This window comes from Xenopus laevis, chromosome 3L, assembly GCF_017654675.1.
Source record: "Xenopus laevis strain J_2021 chromosome 3L, Xenopus_laevis_v10.1, whole genome shotgun sequence".
NCBI lineage: Eukaryota > Metazoa > Chordata > Amphibia > Anura > Pipidae > Xenopus > Xenopus laevis.
Window position 1 is genome coordinate 73,922,184 of NC_054375.1, and position 22,027 is coordinate 73,944,210.

At 33.4% G+C, this 22,027-nt stretch overlaps 1 protein-coding gene across 9 annotated transcripts in view; it reads left to right on the forward strand.

The window, feature by feature from the left end:
* The window catches only part of foxp2.L (forkhead box P2 L homeolog), a 149,514-nt gene that overhangs the window by 43,698 nt on the left and 83,789 nt on the right, over window positions 1-22,027 (forward strand). For all 9 annotated transcript variants that reach the window (XM_041585223.1, XM_041585227.1, XM_041585229.1 and 6 more), the window contains 1 exon segment: window positions 14,736-14,825. In XM_041585223.1, coding sequence (XP_041441157.1) covers window positions 14,736-14,825 — 90 coding nt within the window.

Below are 22,027 nucleotides of genomic sequence, written 5' to 3' on the forward strand. Positions count from 1 at the left end.
TTCTTTGAAAATCATGTCACAGATATTTTTTCACTTACATTTTGTAAAAGTAAAGTTAAACTTGGTATCTGTATATTGCATTGGTGGGATAATCTACCACACTAAAATTAATAATGTGGCTCTATTTGTGTGGATATTTGTGTGGTCTTGAAAGAGAAACAGTGAGGATTTGGAAAAGATGAATTCTGTAAACTGAGAGTTTAAAGACCACATGTGACATATTGTAACTCAGAGTGTAATAATGCAGTGCACTTTTATATGGTTCAGACCAGGCAAGACAGTCTAACTGTAACCTGTGCTGCCCTGCAGCTAGATAAATCAAACTAACATTATCATGGTGCTCAGAGCTAGACATTTGAATATAAAACATAGCAGTCAGTCTATTCATATTCCCGAAATCTGATTAGATAAATTAACAGTCCATTCATTAGCGAGTCTGAATGTTTTGTGTTTATAATCAGTTTGTAGCATTTCTCTAGCTCAACTCATTTTCCTCTAATATCAAGTTGAATTCCAGCATCATCATTGCTATCCACCAGTTTGCAAAAATACTATCTTTGCGAATATATTTAAAGTTTGCTAAAATAGAATCTTCCATGTCTACAGATACATAGTCAGTTAGTCAAATGCTCACTTCTGAGTGTTTTAGAATGTTACTATACTTATAACATTACAATAATTCTATTAAGAATTTCTCTAATTGAGGACAGTCGTTTAATTGGCATAACCATATACATTACAGCAATTCCTTGTTATAAAAAAAGAATAGCAGAATTGCAATAAATAATTGATTTTATAGCAATTAACCACATTTCTGTACCAACCCCTTTGAATTACGTCTTGTTAGAACCAAAGGTCTATAACTACAAATGCAATATTTCACTCTTAAACAGTGGATATTTAGATTATTACATTTCCCGCATTCAGTGGTTATTATTGTGCTGCTGTGTGTTTATATGCATGCAATGTAGCTGCAGCAGCTTGTAAAAAATACAGTGATAGAAACAAAACAGAATACCCTTTGAATGACTAATATTGAATAACTAATGACCATATTGTATCTGGTTTGCTATTAAAATCTATACATATAAAATGTAAAACTAAAACTCAAAGGGAATATGCAGTTATAAAAATGTAGTAATGTAATGTACAGAAAGCTCTGAATTAAAGAAAGACTCAATAGACTACATTTTAACCGAATGATCGACTTTTTTTAAAAAAAAATGATTTCCCTTTTCTCTGTAATAATAAAACATCGAAACTAAGATAAAATTAATCCTTATTGGACGTTTAACCAGCCTATTGAGTATTTAATATTTACATGAGTTTCTAGTAGACTTAAGGTATAAATAACCAAATTACAGAAAGATCCCAAGAAATCCCAAGGTCCCAAGCATGCTGGGTAACCAGACCCATACCTGTAGTTAAATGTAGTTTAAAATACCACTCTGTCATTATTTGTATTGATGTCTTCATCTAGTCCAGGGGTCAGCAACCTTTACTATCTAAAGAGCCATTTTGTCCCCTCTTCCACTAAAGAAAAATAGTCTGGAGCCGCAAAACATAACACAGCTTATAAACTTTTAAAAGTTTAAATTTTTTTTAATTTTAACCGTTACAACAACAGAATACAACAAACAGAAGTGCAGTGTGTATGTGTAGGCCTACTTTGAAATACATTAAACACTGAATAGCCTTATTAAAGGAATAGTTCAGTGTGAAAATAAAAACTGTGTAAATAGATAGGCTGTGTAAAATAAAAAATGTTTCTAATATAGTTAGTTAGCAAAAAATGTAATATATAAAGGCTGGAGTGAACAGATGTCTAATAAACCAGCCAGAATCCAACTTCCTGCTTTTCAGCTCTATAACTCTGAGTTAGTCAGCGACTTGAAGGGGGGCCACATGGTGCATTTCTGTTCAGTGAGTTTGCAATTGATCCTCAGCATTCAGTTTAGATTCAAAAGCAACAGATATGACCCATGTGCCCCCCCCAAGTCTCTGATTGGTTACTGTCTGGTAGCCAGGGTAACCAGTCAGTGTAAACCAAGAGAGCTGAAAAGCAGGAAGTAGTGTCTGACTGACATGTTATACATCAAATCACTCCAGTCTTTATACATTACATTTTTGGCTAACTAACTATATTAGAAACATTTTTTAATTTGCACAGCCTATCTATTTACCCAGTTTTTATTTTTACACTGAACAATTCCTTTAAATGCTAGTGTTCTCATCTGTTTAATGTGACTTCAGTTTCTGAAGCTCCATACTGGTCTTCCCTATCTTGAGTCTTGAGTGTGTGACCACGGTAAGAACCATAATGAATCATCTTGCTGCGGCTTAGTTTTGCTTGTCACTCCTGGGACGTCTGTATAGCCATCGCTCCTGCTGGCGGTTTCCTGAGTGTGCGACCGCGGTAAGCTAACCTCTAGCTTACCGCGGTCGCACACTCAAGAAGCCGCCAGCAGGTGTGGGCTGTATAGACGACGTGACAGGCAAAGCCACAAGACTGAGCCACAGCAAGCAGGATGAAGAGCCGCATGAGGCTCCAGAGCCACGGCTTGCCTACCCCTGATCTAGTCATTAGTACGAAGGCAGTATTGCTAAAGATTGGTTCAAAATGAGCAGTGGGGCAATTTTCCTTGGCCACCTAGTACCTTTATTTGCCCCTGCATATTATGTAGAATCGGGGAAATCAATCCAAACACAACTAGTTTTATTCATATTGAATTTTCCACCATTTTAGTTACAGTAGCCATCAATTCAATATTCGACTGTGGATGATCAGAATTCCTACAATCCTAGGTAACACTGTTTACTTTATTTTATAGGTGAAAGAGGTTGAAGAAGGTAGAAGACATGTTGTTTAAATTTTCTTTTTGGACACATGGACCCCCTTAAATGTTTTGCTGGCTAGCCAGAAGCAATAGAAGCAGTTACATTTAGCATTTGGAATGAGACAGTTGGAATTAGACATACAGCATCTACCTATTTCTCTCTTGTTTTGTAAACCCAAATTAACAACATCAGGTGGTTATATCATTCTGAATAGATGGTGTTGATAGATGTGACATAAATAAACCTATTCTCAGTGCTTGCAATCAGTTTCACTTGTCTTCAGGCAGTCAACATTTCAACAATAAGCACGTTTTAAAGCAACGGCTATAGAAATAAATCATTTTATAGAGATGCAGATCTAAACTTTTGAACCTTACCCTTTTATACCCTGCTATATTTACAGTGTAATTGTATAGGACATTGTGCAGTTACTCCTGAGTAATGGAGTCAGTTAAAGCAATTAATTACTATTGCCCATATATCATAAATATTTAGTATGATAAGAATCTGTGGTGATCCTAGAGGTGCTTTAGGCATGATGTATTTACCAGTAAATGTCCTACTGAGTTTACATCTTCAGTAATGCACAAGTAATGCATATCAGTGTATAATAAACACATGTACATACAGTTCTGCAAGGCTTAGTATCATATGTATGCTGGCTACTTTAATAATTTATCAAGAGTAGCCTTGAACCAAATAATTATTATCAGCAAATATCTATCATCAGTTACTGTCTAAATAATTAGAAAACTATGTTCAACAATTTAATGTGGTCTAAAAGAATTACTGTACACGTTGTCCTCATTTTAGAACTGGTTATCAGTAGCAAGCATATGGCATGGGTACTGCCTAGCCTGTAAATGGGGGAGGGACTGTGTAAACATTCTTGTTTCTCCTGTTCCACATAATAGTTTTTAGTATCATATTTCTTCTGACCTCGCTATCTGAAACCAATTACAGGAGATCCATTTGGGCTGCATCTATTTTCATAAGAAGGCTAGGCAGCAATGTTTTTTTCAAAGATGAATATCAACATCAATATGCTTCTGAGTGCTTTGTTATTTATGTTTCAGAGAGATTTTGTAGCCTTCAGCTCTCAAGAATGTGTCATGCTGTGCTGTTTATACATTGAAGATATTAATGGGCAGAGATGTCATTTTTCATTTTACTGTTTCAAATGCAACAGGCTCCTAGGTTAAGTTATCATTTTTTAGGACCATGGTTTAAATGTTATGTGTCTTAACTTGAAAAAAGAGTCCTTTTAGTACTGTAAATGAACAGAAGGCAGATCATACAGTTTGAAATTTAGTGGCACTAATTTATAGGTTTCTTTTTACACCAATGGAACTGAGAATGCAAACACAAAAAACAAATATAAACACTGCATGTAAAGCCTCTGGCAGCACACTGGATAATGAGTTAATGGTAAAAAGATACATTTACATTTTATTTAAGCCTGCATGTAGTGTTTATGAATATATGTTTCATCATTTTACACACACACACGCACACAATATAAGCCTTTTATTCCATTTTACACGTTTATACATTTCATATTGTAACAAATTCCAGTAGCAGAATGACTTCTGTTTTCCAGAATGAAGCTTTGTGAGTAGACCACAGTCTGCAATTATAACCAAGAATTGCCTAATGGTATATTTTCAGGGAAAAAGCAAGGGGCATTATTTGATATAATATAAGTTTTAGTAGAAAAAATACAACTGTTTTGTGAAATTAATTAATGTAAAAAGTTAACCCCATAACTACATGGCTTTCTGGGATAGGATTTCCATAGAATGACATGTAATCTATAAACTTAATCTAATTTGCCTGGCAAAGAGAATGCAATATATTTGTCAATTGTTGACTCAGAGCAGGTGACTTTACTATTTTTTTTTAATTCAGTTTTCTTTTGAGTAGCAAGACAGTGAGAAATTTCCAGTTCCACAATTATACAATAAGGCATAATCTGAGTCACAATTTTCTCAAATCAATCAAACATACAAATAGAATTCTACAAAACCAAAAAAGGTCAACTTAAAAACAGAGAATTTAGTACAGCTATCGTGTATGTGCAGTATGGAACTTAAATAATGTTATTCAGGGTTGTTAGTGTAGCTCCTTAAAATTAACCCAGGTGTCCCAGATTTTATGGTATTGGTCTAGGGCAGGGATCCCCAACCTTTACAACCCGCGAGCAACATTCAGAAGTAAAAGGAGTTGGGGAGCAACACTAGCATAAAAAATATTCCTGGCTGCCAAAAAAGTGCTGTGATTGGCCATTTAGCAGGCCCTATGTGGAATGTCAACCTACATTAAGGCTCTATTTGGCAGTGCACCTGGTTTTTAAGCAACCAAAACTTGCCTCCAAGCCTGGAATTCAAAAATAAGCACCTGCTTTGAGGCCACTGGGAGCAACATCCAAGGGGTTGGAGAGCAACATGTTGCTCACGAGCTACTGGTTGGGGATCCCTGGTCTAGGGTATTGTCTTTCTCAGCTGCCATCCACTCCATGCCGTCTCTATTGATAATTTGTATTATGCATTCCTGCAGTGTTGGTTGTGCAGAGATTTTCCAGTATTTAGCAATTAAAGTGGTGGAAATAGTAATTTCCTGGTAACTGTAGTTTGTCTGATATAGTTTGAGGAGGACGATTTCCGGGTTTTTTATGGAGTCAAGTGTCATCTATATTGATCTATATCATCTTGATATGTGCTTCCACATGGTTAGTACATTTTGTAGTCCCTTGCAGTGTTGTCAGAGCCTTTTGCCATTGCTTTGTGGTGAATGTTTGCTGAAGATCTTGCTCACACTTTTGCAAAGGCTGCTGTACTGTAACAGTTGATGGTGGTCAGTATCTGTATTCAAGGTCAATCCATCTTTTGTGTCCTTACGGGGCATGCATGTGAATAGCTGTTTCCAGGACAGAAGCTGTGTGATATGCCTCTATATTTGGTATGCACTGAGGTTCTGTTGTATTGCGCTGTTTGGAACTTTTCTTGAAGACTTGTGTTGCCATATAAAATAATTTAGTGTTCATTGGAGCAACTTTATGTACAGGGGTTGCAGTGAGATTTGCAGAATTCTAGTATATACAGTATAGTATAGAATCTGGGGTAATACATTTATATTTACAGCTACTATTCGGCACAACCATGATACATACCCTTTACAGCACTTAGTACAATCCGGAGCTAATTTATGTAGGAGAGGTTGATAATTTAATTGATATATATGTGGTCTGGATCTTGTGAAAGTTTAACCCGTAAATAGACAATATACAGTATGAATCTCTCCACTCAAACGAGAATGTGTGTGTGATAGCAGCTAGTGTATTCTGAGGACTGTTTATCGTTGATGCCTGTGTTTTAACCATGTTTATTTTGTACCATGAAATCTTTTTAAAGGATGACAGTTGCCACATCAATTTGGCAATAATATTGGTTAAAGCTAATTAAATGTCATCTGTAAACAGACCTATTTTATCAGTACCTGTAGGGGTTAGGAATACCTAATTATTATACATCTGCCTTTTTTATGATGTAATAATTTCTGCAGTCTTGCATTTATTTACTGTTTTTGATAACATTCTGTATTTCCCGATGTACATTGTAGTAATATATAGTGTCCAGGGTGGTCTGCCATTACTTGAGATACTTGAGATGGTATTTTGGATCCTATCAGCTGATTAAAGAATGTGGTAATCAGTTGATGGTCTTTTTTCTGCTACATGTCTCTATACCTCTGTTTTTGTGACTTTACTATTTTCATCTTATTTACCATTTACAGTGTTTTTAATACACCATACAAACTCCTGGCTGTCCATATAATTTTACGTGTCAATAGATAGTAGATTGCAAGGAAGCATTCTTTAAACCTGCCAAAAATATGAACAGCTACTATTTCCAGGAAAAATATTTGAAGTATTATTTTAATAGCTTGAAAAACGTGATGGTGAATAAATTTGCCCAGCCCCAATTCGCGATAAATTTCCATGTTTCGCCACGAGCAAATAAATTTAATGCATTTGGACAAAATAGGCGCACGTATAAAAATTGTAGTGGGTGTCAAAATTGACGCGTATAAAATTCAATGCATTTGGCAAATTTTTCGATGTTTTGTAAATTTCGCAGGAAATTCGCAAATTTTTATCGAATCAGAACGAGACAAATTCGCAATTTTTTGTCTAATCAAAACGAGACAAATTCGACCATCATTACTTGAAAGGTGTTATTTGTTTGAGAGATTAATTTAAAGTTATTCTTTGGTTACTTTATGCAGCTTTGTGGAGTCCCCAGATATTTGATGAGATGTTCAGCATGTAAGGTTTAGCATATCTGGACAATAAACATAATATAAATATATAAAATCAAAATATCAAAAAAAGTAAATATTTCAAACCTGTCCATTAATTGGGTTCAAGGACATGCAAACAGAAGCCAATAAACAATCTCAGCTTTTGTCCATTGAGTTCTACTCAGTGGTTTTGGAATTTCCTGGAATATTGAGCTCCCATATAGGATATCCACAGACCCATTTAATGTCACTCTTTTTATAAATGCTCATTTTGCATTGATACTTGCACTAAAAATAATAGACATGGAGAATAAAAATGCAAATTTATAAAACCTTATGGGAATTGAAAATGATTTAACCCCTAGTTAAGTGTCTATTTATATTTCCATCTGTACAGTTTTGTTTACCTAACATGAATGTGTAACAAAAGAACCTTAATTATAAACCTTATTTAAATGAACTATTATTATATGAAATTTTTGTTTTAGATGATAATTTTCCAGATAATCATTTTTTTTTTTGTTTGTCCTTTTACACAGTCGCCCATTGATTTAATGGTTTCAGAGAAAATGATGGAAATGTTTCACAGTCTGTGCTTGGTCTTTACAGTTTTGATTAGCCACAATAACAGTCTGTTCAGAGGAACAATAAATATGTGCATTACCAGATGTAAAAAATAAAATGATGCACTGGCTATGAAGAAATCCTAGCACGAACTATGAAATGACTTTAACAGGCATCATGTCTGAGTGATTTTCCAGTGTGAAGTGAAATCTTCTTTGATCTCTTAAAATGGTTGCTTTACCTGCTGTGTTTACAACTCACAGTTTAAATGATACATATTTAAGATGAGCATGATTTGAAAATATGAAACTAAAAATGCTGCAGTTATAGTTTGTGACAGTGTATTTGAATGCTTCAGACAAGCTTTGCTAAAGCACAGGTTCCTTGGGTTTCAGTTCAGTTTCATTCTGAGAAATAGAACATTCAAAATGACCAGTAGTAAAATGTGGTTCTAATAAACAATTTGCTTAAAAAGAAAATATGCCCTCAGTGCTTACAGTCAATCTGTTTAAACAAAAGTTCTACGTATACTGTTGTCGTAGGTTATAGTCTTCCAAATTGTTGGGCTGCTACACCACTCTATTTAAGTTTTGGAGGGCTGGCACATGCCCTGAGGTTACAATTAGGTAATGTATTTGTAGCACTTGGATATAAGTGTTAAACTATTTGCTTAAAAAGAAAATATGCTACATTTGTAAGCAGTGCTTGCTGACATTCCCTTTAAACAAACATTTGTATTTGTGTCACTGGATAGTATTTTTTTAGCAGGGTGGTTGATATGACCATGATTCATATATTTTACCCATGCTCTTAAAGCCTGGACGAATGTTACATCACAAAGAGGTATTTAAACTGTAGAAGTCTACAAAGTATGAAAACCTTTGGCAAGAGTTCTTCTACCTGGGGTGACATTATTTTTCATATTTAGTAATAAATAGGAGCTGAAATAAGGTTTAATTGTCAAGGTAACCCATAACATCTTACCTGCAGCCGATAGTGAAACAGTGTGCTGGAAGTGGCATGATGAATGTTAGAATACGGTGCATTTATGAAATGATTCATTCTAAATATAACACCTCTTAGACATGAGACTACCGTTGGTTTTCACAGCAATATAGGACTTATATCAGCATTCAGAAGTGACAGGTATGATATGCCTTTTATCTATTCACACGAGGAATAGATACTCTATCTACTGTGCAGTCCACGTAGCTAAAACATGAGAGCTTTATATTACACAATCTATTGAAAATGATAGTCACAAGTTGTGATAATGTTTTCTTTCTGATTTTCCCTTTAGGAAAAGAGGTCAATAACAATGTCACCTATATGAGTCCTCCTTTCAAATTCCATTTAGTTTCCTGGCAATAACTATATACTCAGCATACTAAATTACATTAATATTGTAACTAACAAATACCTTTTAGCATTGCTTGATAATGACCTTCTGTTAAACAATCAGACATGGGAGTACTAAAAATCAATGCTGATCAACATTACATAGTAGGGAGGCCTTAAGAAGGCCTATGCATTCTTGACCCTGCCCTAGCAACAGAGACTCTTGTTCATCAGGTCAAATACTATGGCATTCCTGAGATTCCTAATAATGGCACAATGGCTGTTTAGACATTTTCAGTGGTGGGTTACTAGGTGGCTGTTCTTTCTGGGGAAACAATTACAATTAAACTACTTTCAACAGTAGTTTGTAAAAGCTCTGTTCTATGTGTGGATCATATAGACAGATAGTTGAATGTTTTCAAACATTTAGTACCTGTAGTATATTTAGATTAGCACTGCTGGCTCTGCAACATCTACATCTGATTGTTTCACAAACTAAAACTCAACTTTAACTACAGGTATCAAAGCTTATTATTCACCCATCACTATACATTGCATATAATTGTTTTGGATATGCTAAATTAATTTAAAATGATGAATTACTATATACAGTAATAATATAATAAAGTTGATATAACCAGGCATACACTCAACAATTTTCAGCAATTATGTTCAATCACGTAAAGTAACTTCCATGTGTAAGCATTTATATTGGGCAATGCGTATACATTTGCATAAATAATCACTGAGCACATTTTATATGCAACTTTGAGAATAAATCATAAGGTTAAATGTGTATGTTTTCTTTCATGACAAACCTAGGCTTTTCTCTTTTTTATTGTATTATAGGGATTAACACACAGGGGAAGATTTATCATGGGTCGAAGTGAATTCGAGGGAATTTTCTAAGTAAAAAAATTTGAAATTCAAAGTAATTTTTTGGATTCATCGACCATCGAATAGGGTACTACGACTTCAAATATAGTTCAACTTCGATTCGAAGTAAAATCTTTCGAATATTCGACCATTCGATAATCGAAGTACTGTCTCTTTAAAAAAACTTTGAGTTCAATAGATCGCCAAATTAAACCTGCTGAAGTGCTATGTTAGCCTATGGGGACCTTCTAATGCATTTTCCTAAGTTTTTTGTAGTCGAATTAAAATCAGTCGATCAATCGCTGAAATCGATTGAACTATTTTACTTCGACCGCAAAACGGTCAAATTCTGTAAAAAAAACTTCGACTTCGATATTCGAAGTCGAAGTATAGCCATTCGATGGTCGAATTTCGAAGTATATTTCACTTTGAAATTCGACCTTTGATAAATCTGCCTACAATGTTTAAATATATATTGTAGGTACCGCATATGCATATGGAAGCAAAATTGTAGTAATAGCAAGGAATAGCCTATGAGGAAGGTTAACCGCTCAAAAGTGATTTTATGCAAATAAAATCACTTTTGAGCAGTTAACCTGCCTCATAGGCTATTCCTTGCTACTACTACAATTTTGTTTCTAGTTTGAGCCTGTACCTGTGGTGGGGTACAATACAAGGAAGAAGCCGACTAATCAATTAAAGAACACAAGGTAACAGTCACCCCTGTATAGTAGCATATGCATATGAAGATGTATTGGTAGATTCAGTTGCCCCTATAGTAAAAAAAATTAAAAACTGCTACTTTTGCTTTTGCTTTTTTTCCATAATGCAAAATAGAAAGTAGGCCTGGCTTCCTATAGTATTGTATCCCAAATGTAAAGCATAACAGAACAATTATTTAAGAGACAATGAAAATTGCTATCAAATATGACAATATAAAGTTTTTTCATTGGCTCCAAATCTAGCCCTTTATTTGAAGTATTGTTTTAGTTATAATCCCCATACAGTTCAAAAGCGTATATTCTTTATTGCATTATTTGCTTTTTCATTAAGCTTAATTTTTCACGGAATATCTCATAAAATACAAATAATCAATGGAATGGATCAGTGAAGCTTTTAAAGTGACTAGCAATTGCCATTCATTAAGATAATGTCATGAAAGTTGTGGGAAAATCTCCAAATGTTAAAAGTATGTTCTACAAACATATACCAATGGCTCATGTGAGAAGGCAAATCAATGTTGTAAGGAGACGGGGCTAGTGCATTCAGTTTGTTTACTTTGGTTTTCAATGTCTGCCTGCTTTCTCCGAATAAAAAAAATCTTGCTTAGAGCAGACTGTAGCAGACCTCTCTGTCTTTTCATAATTGATCAGGGGATGACTGCCTTCCCTGAGGGTTAAGACATGGCAACTTTTTCTGTTTGCTCAGCATCTCAATGCAGTAGTTCAAACATTGTTCACACCAGCTGGCAATGTAATGCCATATGCACATCTTGTCAAAGCAACTGTTGTCATGGATACTAGAAACTATCTGGGAAACCAGCTCATTGATGCTGATATAAAGTCTGCTGAATAGTTTTGGTTTTGAATTTCCTTTTAGAAGTTGATGCTTAAAGTTGTCCTAAATGGTGCATGCACACACTTCAATAAGATATATATATATATATCTTATATATATCTGATCTTAGTGATAATGACCTTGTCCTGCCTCTCCAAGCACTAGCCTGTTGATGCAGCCTCTCAGCTCACCAGCAAAAATGTTCCTTGCCCTGCTTCTTTTATGATGCCAAAAAGTATGGTATTTCTGCCCTGTGGCCATTCATGTTGTTGCTAAGCTTTGTCAATCTCCATGAAGTCCCTCATAAAGGGGTTGTTCACCTATGAGTTAATGTTGAGTATGATGTAGAGAGAGAATCTGAGACAATTTGCATTTGGCTTTCATTTTTTATTATGCGTGGTTTTTTAGTTATTTCACTTTTTATCTAATGCTGGGAGACGTCCTGGAATCAATTTGGAGTTGTTTCAGCGAAAAAACTCGAATCGAGTTTTTAAAACTCAAATCGAAATGTATTCAAATTCAGAGTTTTCTGGTTGATCCTATTCACTCGAGTTTAACAAATTTGATTTTTTTTTTTTTTTAAATATTTTGATTAGTCGAATTTCGAGTTTGTTGGAGTTTATAGGAGTTTTTAAAAACATGAATTCGAAATTCGACCTTTGATAAATGTGCCTCCTCGTTCATTTGAAATAACTACAGGTATCAAAGCTTATGTTGTATATAATTGTTTTGGATATGCTAAATTAATTTAAAATGATGAATTACTATATAAAACAATAATAATAATATTCTAAAGTTGATTGTCATTGCCAGGCATACACTCAACACATTTCAGCAATTATGTTCAATCATGTAAAGTAACTTGTAAGCATTTATATTGGGCAATGAATATACATTTCCATACATAATCACAGAGCACATTTTATATGCAACTTTGAGAATGAAGACCAATTCAATTGGCCATTCTATAACACATTAAAAAATGTACTAAAGGTGAACCACCCATTTAGCTTGCTGCTCAGGTGCATCAAAATTGAGGCAGATTCTCTTCTCTTGCTACTAGTATTATGAGGTTTGGACAGTGCTCCATCAAATGACCTGCAGCAACTGGAAGTCATCCCTCTTTCTTTTTCAAATGAGATACAGTGTAAGATTCCTGCACTGCAACCTCTAACCAGACTTCACATGATTGCTGCTCTACTTTAACTCTTGTCATTTATAATTAAAGCAGATTTGCTTGCCAGCTATCCACAAATAGTCATTCAGTAATTTTAATGTCATTTTAGCAGCATCTGATTATTGGGGTTCTTGTGTTCCTTAGTCTAAAGCAATTAGTAGATTATAGATTGTAGATGGAGAGACATATAGGTGGATAGATAAATAGATATAGATTTTGCTCTGCTTCAGTAAATTAATCAATAGTCTATTGATGTGATAACTATTAGCAAAATAATGATGCATGTTTATGCCATTAATTGTTGTATCTTAAATAAAGAAGTGATGATCTTAACCATTTAGGTCCAGCTGTTGGGAACTAATGGGTTGGGAGGGGGGTAGATACTGATCCAATCTGGTCCAATCCTGTGTTGAGAATAGCCAGTGGAAAAAATAGCAATATATATATATATATATATATATATATATATATATATATATATATATATATATATATATATATATATATATATATATATATATATGTTTAATATTGGTTTTGTGTGGGGGGTTGTGCTCAGGGGATATTTTAAACAAAGAACCTTTTCTGCAGTTAAATTATTATCATCCTGCTTTCACTAATTAGGTTAAATGGGCTGCAACTAAAAGTTATCCCCAATGACGACTAAGTTATTATAAAATGGCAAATACATGTATACATTGTTCAGGTGAGGGTGAAATTAGAGCTCATCACCCTTCACCAGAGGGACATTTCACATCTCTCTTTTTAGTGGCATACATTTCAAGTTATGAAAATGAGAGCAACCATAAATATGATCCTAAAAATCCTATAGTAGTAAACAGAAAAGTATGAAATTTGCCCGTGGTTACATTTTTATGTATGTATTACAGATAAATGGTCCTAATTGCATTATCTCAAATTTTCCCAAAGGCTGGTGTAAGGTCAAAAAGGTGCACTATAAAGAACAAAACAAATATGGCCTTTTCTCTCACTGTTATATATAACTTTGTCAGCGTGGCTAAATACAGTTTATGTTACATTACATTAGTGTTTTAGCTTTATTAACTTATTTCATATCACCCTTTTCCCTGACCAATAATATCCAGCTAGGTACCCTCATCTTAAAAATTGTATCACATATTAGTTCATTAGAGCTTACATATTGGAGGCCAAGCTGCCCTGTTTCAATAAGACTGGTAGGAGGCATGCAGAGAAATAAGCGTCCATGGATTTCAAGGTTAATTGATGACCCAATACCCTTGCCAATTTGGGTGCTTTTTGATCTTCTTTTTTTATGTTTTATCTACTAAACTTTGGTGCAACAGAGGTTGATTAGCATCTTGTTTTTTTTGGTTTTATCACAAACATTTGTACAGTACATTCAGGTTTTACTTTGTGTGAGACCTTTGAAGGCCTCAGTTTGCCACAGTGAATGTTATCATTGTCAGTTACTTGCCGTTGCAGCCAGTGAGAACAGCTCACCTTAGAGAGTGAACAGTTTGAAACAGCTTCTGTTGAATACATTTCAATAATATAAGCCACTCTCTATGAAGCATCAATGTACAGTTGTTTCACATGCAGGCAATGGGATCTGTTATCCACAATGCTCGGGACCTGGAGACATCCGGATAATGGATCTTTTCATAATTTGGATCTTCATACCTTAAATCTACTTGAAAATCCTTTAAACATTAAATAAACCAATAGGCTGGGTTTGCTTCCAATAAGGATTAATTACTGTGTATCTTAGTTGGGATCAAGTACAAGCTACTATTTTATTATTACAGAGAAAAAGGCAATTAATTTTTAAAATTTGGATTATTTGGATAAAAGTCTATGGGAGATGGCCATTCTGTAACTCGGAGCTTTCTGGATAACGTATCCCATACCTGTATATTTAAATCTGTTTGCCATACTGTTTGGACCGTATGTACGTAAAATATTTTGATGCTATTGTCCTATAAAAATTGCTGAAGCAAGAAGTGATAAAAGTTGGTTGCTACTCAGATTGCTACAGCAGTATATGACATAAGCATACAACAGAACTTCACAGCTTTTGTTTAAAATGTGTTATTTGTTATTGCAGGCACTACAAGCAGCAAGGCAACTTCTTTTACAACAGCAAACTAGTGGACTGAAATCTCCAAAGAATAACGAAAAACAAAGACCACTGCAGGTATGCCAAACTTTCTAAGCTATGTTTGAAACTTCCATGGACCTTGGGACAAAAATACGTTTTCTGCATAATTTACCTATGTTTCAACCAGTGTTGTTTGTTTTAAAGCAGTTTGTAAGAAGCACCATTATTTAAAAAATCCAGCAACAGCTGTATGATTGAATTAACACAAAATGAAAAATTTGACAGATAAATAAAGTAAATACACACAGATCTTTTACTATTTACTTCTCTCAAGAAGAGGGACATTGTGTTAATTTCTGAAGTACAAAATGGTATCATGAAGCCAGCACCACAATAGCATTGTAGGTAGTGTCTTTTTTGGAAAATTATTTTATGTGATTTTTTATAAGTATGATGTATAGCATCCACTAAAGAGTGGTTTGGGCATTAAAAAGTAAAAACATTTTTGCCAGTTTTTGTTACTGTACACTCAATTTGCTTGTGGCAACATTCGTATTCATACCTTTAGTTTTTAAATAATACAAAAATAAATGGAAGAACTATCTCCCTGAGGATGCCATAAAACTACCGTCAGAGAAGTGCACCTGTTTTTCCATCTAAGAAGAAGATAATACTTGTGCACTGGTACAAAATGAACTTTCTATGTTTAATTTATTATCTTGGAACACATTTTATCTCTAAAAAAAAAAGTTCAGTTAAGAAGAAAAAAAAATGAAAATATAGGGCTTATAGAAAGCTATGTGTTGGAAGTTTTTTCCTCATATTCCTCTGTTCATGGTTCCAGAATTTCAGTTACACATTAGGGGGTTATTTAAGACTGCAAAGTGAGCAAAGTGAAAATTTACATATTTTTTGCCAGAATTTCAGTTCCAATTGCAACTGCTGCCATTACAGCAAAATTTACACATTCACGACAGCACTTTTCCATAAATCAGATGCATTCGCACTGAATATTTTCTAAATCCCGTTGGCATAATTTCTAGTGTTCAGTGTAAGAGTAATGCAGCACTAGATTCTTTGACACTGGTGTGTTGTGCCTGTTGACTCAGAATGCTGAGGGAACCCTGTAACTACTGCATGATCCGGAGGTGGCAATGGTAGTTGTAATTTATTATATTCAAGACAGGGTGCAAAATTCAAACAATGGGCACAATTTGCTATGGTTTTGCACTTTGTGCTCTGCCCTACATGGTAGATGAATTGCCACTGGTTTCTCTAATACAAATGCAGTGCAGAAACCTGGATCCCCCCAATGAATACAGTGCTGCATGCTTTCATCTACACTATATTCATTTGGGGCAGGTAGGGGGAGTCATGTAGGCCTGCTGCAAGTGGCTTCCATGCATCCTCCAACACTATACTCTACACCTTCATATAGATCTTTTTATCCTGGAACTGATCCTGTCTCCAGTAGAACCTCTAGCATGACTCAAAATTTAACGCTGAAAAAACCCAGTTACCTATTGAAACATGTTGCTTCAGTTGAGGAAATGATGGCAACACTGGCAACAATAGCTGGATTGCCCCTGTCCCTCCCTTGCCCCTTCATAATACAGGCTTTACTTATTTTGAACATTGCCAAGTCTGTGAATTATTCAGGTTACTTTGTCTTACACTGATATTATTTTTCTTTTCTACTGAGCATTATATGTAAAAATATATTTCATGACAAAATATTTTGTTAGCACCTTTGATCAATGTGATACATATTACTTATGAAAAGAAAATGAATGCATATGTTTATTGATTAATTAATGGGCATTTGTGAATTAATAGATACATCGAAAATTTCTCATGGCATACATATGAAGTCAGAATTTTTTTGCGGTGCACTTGTGACACTGAGAGATTTTCCTCATTAAACAAGGTTTCTTAACTAAAATATTGCTTTTTATTTGTTATTGTGGTTTCAAAACATAACATTTCAAATGGTCCAAATGTAATATAAATGTATACCTGCACATATAAACACATATAAATCTATGCAGAATGCTTGCTTATCAACATGGATTTATGATATACCATTGCTATATTTCAGAGAAAAAGGAATAACAGCTTTCTGGATAATATATCCCATACACATTTGCTTTTGGGGAGCCCTCCCATGGGTAGTCTGCTTTATTTTCAGTTACTTTTCATAGTTCCAGTCTCCAATCTAACAGTACCTGGTGTCCATTGAAAGATCTAAAGATGATTTAGATAAGATGTCTTTTAAGTGAAAAGATGTAATCATAAAATACAGATAAAATATGATTGCCCCTATTCAATATGACCTAATGTTGCTACATTGTGCCTTTAAATTTAAAACATACACATTCGGAGGACCACATCAACCATTTTTATGCTGCAAGGATGCAAAGCTTAGTATTTTGCAAAGCTTTTCAGATATATTAATGATTCACATAAATCATGATGATTAATTGTCAGTCATTTGATTTTGAGAAAAATTGCTTATTCATGGCCAAGTTTTTTTGGTGGCATGAAACCCATTAATTATAGATACAACAACCCCCCCACCAAGATAACATCACTTATAGAAACTGTTTAAGACAAGGACCCTTTAAGACAAATGTATTGGGCCTGAATAATATATACGTATTACACTGATCAAATACTTAAATCAGACTTTTTTTTAAGGATTTAATTTAGGGCATTATGAGCTTATTGGTATAATGATGACACTTAATCGAACCTAATTACCAATATCATAATATGTTTGTAAGCCTACTAGGCTGTGTGCCTAGGTAATCAACCCCAAGCATATTTATTGTAGGTCTCAAAAGGGTTGATTTCCTGTAGAATTGTGTTTTTTGCTGTCCTCTTTAATGGATGGGCTTGCTAATAAAGCAACAAAATAAGAAATGTTGCAATGAATTTAATGAATGTTTATCAAATCTATAGAACTTGAGTGTAGTCATTATCTTTTGTCCTTTTGACTACTTACTATGTGCAGGAGTACTTAATGTTGTTAGATCAAATATGTAAGTATGAAATTTGTTGCCCAGAATGCTTGAAATTAAGGTTTTTAGGATGTCAGGCTTTTGTTTAGTGTGCACCACCTGCATAAAATCTCTTAAAAAATACACAGTAAAAACATCACATTCAAATGTTTTGAGATCAACATGGATTAATGCTGGAATAGATGATATCAGCTCATTGCTACAAAGAAAATATTAAATCAGTCAAAGAATAAGTTTAATAAAAGTACAGTATGGGAATTATTTTAAACTTATAGGTTTTCAGACAGTAGATACCATATAGTACATTTGGTTGTCCTGTCATCTTCTCGTAAACTGGCAGGATTTTTCTGGGAGATCTACTTTGATCAATCTGGCAATTGAAATCTTATTAAAACCATATTACACTGTGTAATAATATACATTTAGTTTTCTTCTTGTCACTGTACTTGCTTTTCTTGTAAATTCACATAAGTAAACGTCTTGCTGTTCTTGTAAAGTAAATTTACACAAGTAAAAGTCTTTGGGGTTAGCATTACAACCAAAGTATATAGTACTGGTAATTACCCCACATAGTATGATGCTACAATCTTTCTTGGATTAGCAAAACCCAGTTGTCAAGGGTCAGATAAGGGGAAAACAGATTTGCAGTCAAAGCAATAATGATTCATAAAAATCCCATTAATTATTTTTGAAAAATGCATTCATCAAAGATAGACTTAGACAGAAATTAGAACAACGGCTTAATATGAGGCAGAATCAATGTCCCCCAGTTTGTGTTCTTTCCAAATGTAATTTCTATATTAATATGAGTTTAATTTGTTCCAGATTACAATTTAAACAGATTTTTTGAGGAAGTCAACAAATCCCTCAAGAGAAAATTATTTTCTCAATCAATTGTGTATACCTACTATACTATTTTCATAATTATATAGTAACTGTCCATTTCAATGGATTTTATATACATTTAGGGGGTTATTTATCAAAGGTTGAATTGTGTTTCCAGGAAATATTTGAGTATTTGAGGGTACTTTTTTTTTAAAAAAAATCTTGGGTTAAAAAAAACTTGATTTAAAATAAAAAACCCTAATTTTTTTCAACATTTATTATACCTGGAAACTGGTTCAATGGCAGAGGTCCCTTGAACCATTTGAAGATATTAATAGCCTGATGTTCAAGGTTTTTTCAGTAGGTAATAGCATTATCAACCTACTATTAAAATTGTTTGTTTCCTTTAATATAGTAATATACTGTATTGTAGTAAGCACAGTTATTTAATTTAAAAGATATTTTATTACCATTTTTTACTTTTAGAATCCATGAAGGTTCCCATTACTTCACAAAGATCTGTAATTACAGTTTAACTGGGAGTGGTGATATCTATTACTAAGGTTTACATTTTTTTTGTTTTTATAAATTACTGCTGATGTTATTATGAGATTTATACTTTTTTGATGTAAATGTGATTTAAACTCATATTCTGAAAAAAATCTTTGTATCAAACATAACTTTTTTTACTAATACAAATGAGCTTACTTGTCTGAGAAAGAGTAATCATTGTTATAATCTTAGAGTCTTTTACCACCAAATTCCATTTTATACATACTACAATAATATTTTTGATACCTCAAAGTTTGGATACTTTTGTTGTTCGTGGAACATTAAAAATATGAAAGATTTAAATATTTTTTCACTTTCATTTCACTAACAAAAAAAATAAAGAAAAATCAAATATTAATACTTGGCCATACCAACACGAAGGGGGTTATTTATTAAAGGTTGAGCTGTGTTTTCCATAAAAAAAATTGAGTTTTCGAGGTTCTTTTTTGGTCAAAATCAATTTTTCGGGTTAAAATTTTTTTTCATTTTTTGTTTTAAAAAAAACTAAAATTTTTCAAAATATATTATACCTCGACCCTGGAAATAGCACACCATCTAAAATCTGTTGAGGTCATGTACAAATCAATGCAGAGGTCCCTTGAACCATTTGAAAAATGTTAATCGCCTTCATGAGGTTTTTTTGGTAAGGTTCGCTTGAGTTTTTTTACCACTGAAAACTTGATCTATTAGAATTTCTGGGTTGTTAAACTCGAACTTGCTGAATCAAGTTTTTTCCATTACAATTTTTCCTTAAATTAGAAACCATTTGAGTTGTGAGTTCATTTGAGTCCATTTAAAGTTTAAAACGCTCACAGCCCTTAAAGGGCCAATTTGTCAAAATTTTACGTTGTGAATTTCTTTAATTATACAAAGCTATTATTTGAATTTTATTAAATTGGCCTCTATTGCACTAAAACTCCAAAAATTTACTTTGATTTTACAAAACTTGAATGTTCAAGATTTATATTATATTCATGTACAAGTCAATAGGAGTTGTCCTAATAAAATTTAAGTGATTTGAAGTAAATTTAAGTTTTTTTGAAAGATGGTAGACTAATTGAAAATAATGAGCTATGAGCATATGTGGCTACACAAAGTGCACAAATGCATTGTGTGTATGTATTATTTAACAAATGCATGTAATAGCAGTGGTGTGAACAAATAGTCTCTGGGATTTAAAGGATTGATCTGTATACCAGAATTTACTAGAGATTTCCACAATGGCTGGACGGGCACAGGATAGGTAGCCCTGCTTTAGTGAAATAACTGAGCACTGTAAAGCTTTTTTTGCCAAAGCACCACACCAATAAGAAAAGCATTGCACACATAACTTGCCAAAAATATTAAAATATAAACTTCTTCACATAAAGAGATACAATTTTACACTCTTCCAATGTTCTAATTTTACAAAGTGGTTCCTGAAAGGCAGCTGCACCATAATACTGAAAGGTGTGTTAACATGATGCATCTCCCATTGTGAAATTACCAGACCATAGGAAAAATTATGAATTTCAACTAGAAGGGCATGAAATCTGCAATTGGTACAACCCAGCTCCAGTTCCTCTCCGTTCCCATCTGATTTTTCAGGCCCTTTACTTTGGATTAATAAATTAAAGGAGACATATAGGGTGTTATTTATCAAAGTCCGAATTTATCTCAATATTTTCTGCTACAAACTCAGATCAAATCCACTTGGGTTTTTTAGGCTTATTTATTACATTTCCCTGAAAATTTGCTTTGTGGGAAAAAAAATAATATTTTCACTTTTTTTTATTATTTTTCTATCCGATTTTCACAATTTTTTTCGGAATTTTCACCTTAAAACTTGAGGGTATTGCACGAAACCCAGCGCAAATAAAAAAATCATTAGGACTTCTCCCATTGACATATATGCAACCTTGACAGGTCTGAGATGCCGGATTTTCAGATTCTGACTTTTCCATCCTCGGGTTTTAAGAAATTCAGAAAAATGCATGATTTTTTAAAAGTCTGATTTTATAAAAAAAAAAAATATTTTCGTGATTTTTGCATTTGGAGTTTAGTAAATAACCCCCATAGGATTGGTGGGCAGTAATGAATAATATGTGTTGCTGGTTTTACTTTCGAGCTAAAAAGTTGTATAATCTTTAAAAATGGCCCCTTAATTTGAGCTCCCTATGTATTGCACTAAAACTCCAAAAATGTTATTTGATTTTACAAAACTTCAATATTTATTATTATATTCATGTACAAGTCAATAGGAGTTGTCCTACCAAAATTTAAGTGATTTAAGTATATTTAAGTATTTTTAAAAGATGGTAGACTAATTGAAAACAATTAGAACAATGCAATTGTGCTGCATTCAGGTTTTTCAAATTTTTAAGTGATTATGTTTTCAAAATTTAAGTGTTTTAATAAATAAGTGCACATTCAATTTTGGTGAGATTTTGGGAATTTAAAAATCAATTTTTTTTAAATTCCCAAAATCTCACCAAAATTGAATAAGGATCCTATTTATATGAATCAAAAATGTGATTCACATAAACAGGATCCTTACTGAAGATGTTTTAATGGAAAATGGAAAGCTTATTACAGTATAAAGTAAAATAGCAACACCAACTTTCTTAAAAATTACTTTAAACTTTTTTTGCACTGTGAATAAATCTTTTGCATTTATATGATTAAACACACATATAATGCTGCACAAGAGATGTTTATTACAATAACACAGACTAATTATTTTGTATAAAAACATGGAATATAACATCTGATTTTCTTTGGAAGTTAAGGACCATGATTTAAAGCCAAGAAACTCTCTTGCATGACTAATATAACAACATTTTGGAAAACTTGACAAGAGACAGAAATTCTGTAATATAGATGTGCTTGAGAAGTCTGATCAAAAAAGGTTTTAATGTTTAG